The sequence below is a fragment of the Propithecus coquereli genome, unplaced genomic scaffold (assembly GCF_000956105.1).
Source record: "Propithecus coquereli isolate 6110/MARCELLA unplaced genomic scaffold, Pcoq_1.0 Scaffold52, whole genome shotgun sequence".
Lineage (NCBI taxonomy): Eukaryota > Metazoa > Chordata > Mammalia > Primates > Indriidae > Propithecus > Propithecus coquereli.
Genome location: NW_012151063.1, coordinates 1,211,830 through 1,212,930, shown reverse-complemented (window position 1 = coordinate 1,212,930; position 1,101 = coordinate 1,211,830). Strand labels below are relative to the sequence as shown.

The following is a 1,101-nucleotide window of genomic DNA, read 5'->3' as shown; positions in this document are numbered from 1 at the left end:
AATGAGAAGCTGCCATTTAGAAGGAAGAAAACTCATAGAAAAAAAATTTTTTTCACTGAAAAATAAACTGTAACAGTGGATATACTAAAATGATGACAAGCAGATACTAGAATTAAACAAAACACAGCAGTCAGGGCAATTTCACACAGAGACTGGTAATCTAGAATATTTCAACACAGCCTAAGCACATCATTGCATTTTAGCTGGGTATAAAACTCGATGTTCATTGTGTTGTTTCTAAGCTAAGCTACGGAGGAAAATATTAAACTGTGGTGATTAAACTCAACTCATTAAGTCTAAATGTTGACATTGCATGTGGAGGGGTGGAGGGTAAAGAAGTATGTACCACTCTCATTTCCTTTTCATTTTCATAGTCATACTTTCTTCCCAATTCCACCTTCTACTTTTCCAATCTCATCGTCAGAAATTCATTAGACCCACTTATCTTAGAACTACTGTGTGGTCTCCGCTAGTATTAAGACTTTGGGGGGACCAGGCGCGGTGGCTCATGCCTGTAATCCTAGCACTCTGGGAGGCCGAGGCAGGAGGATCGTTTGAGCTGAGGGGTTAGAGGCTGTAGTGAGCTATGATTTCACCACTGCTCTTCAGCCTGGGCAACAGAGCAAGACCCTGTCTCAAAAAAAAAAGAGTTCAGGGGTCTCTTAAAGGATCTTACCATAAGTACCTGGAGGTGGGAGTGTCCACAGTAGCTGGGAAATTGCTCCCAAGAGACCCAACCCCTGTTACTATGTGCACCTAGGTAGCAGGTGGAGCAGCACATGCTGAGAGGCACACCTGTTCATGCTGTCCAGGTGTAGCAACACAACCCCCTCTGAATATATATTCCTAATACTCTGAGTAACCTTTTGAGACTTCTTATAAAGAGTTACAAAAACATATCATTAGCAAGTATGCTGGGGAGAAAAACTGTTGTTTTGTATTTCTTTGGCATCACCTAATCTGATGGGATACCGGCCGGTCAGAAAGGCAGCCCGGCTTGGGGTACACATGGAAGCAGCGGCCAGGTGTTGGGACAGCCTCACGCCCTCACTCGCCAGGCGGTCGATATTTGGCGTGCTGTGGACAGAAGAACAGGTAGCA

At 44.1% G+C, this 1,101-nt stretch overlaps 1 protein-coding gene across 1 annotated transcript in view; it reads right to left on the bottom strand.

Annotated features, from left to right (window-relative positions):
• The window catches only part of ARSH (arylsulfatase family, member H), a 41,044-nt gene that overhangs the window by 32,410 nt on the left and 7,533 nt on the right, over window positions 1-1,101 (bottom strand). The window contains exon 2 of the mRNA XM_012656815.1: window positions 956-1,077. Coding sequence (XP_012512269.1) covers window positions 956-1,077 — 122 coding nt within the window. The remainder of the gene's footprint in view (window positions 1-955; window positions 1,078-1,101) is intronic.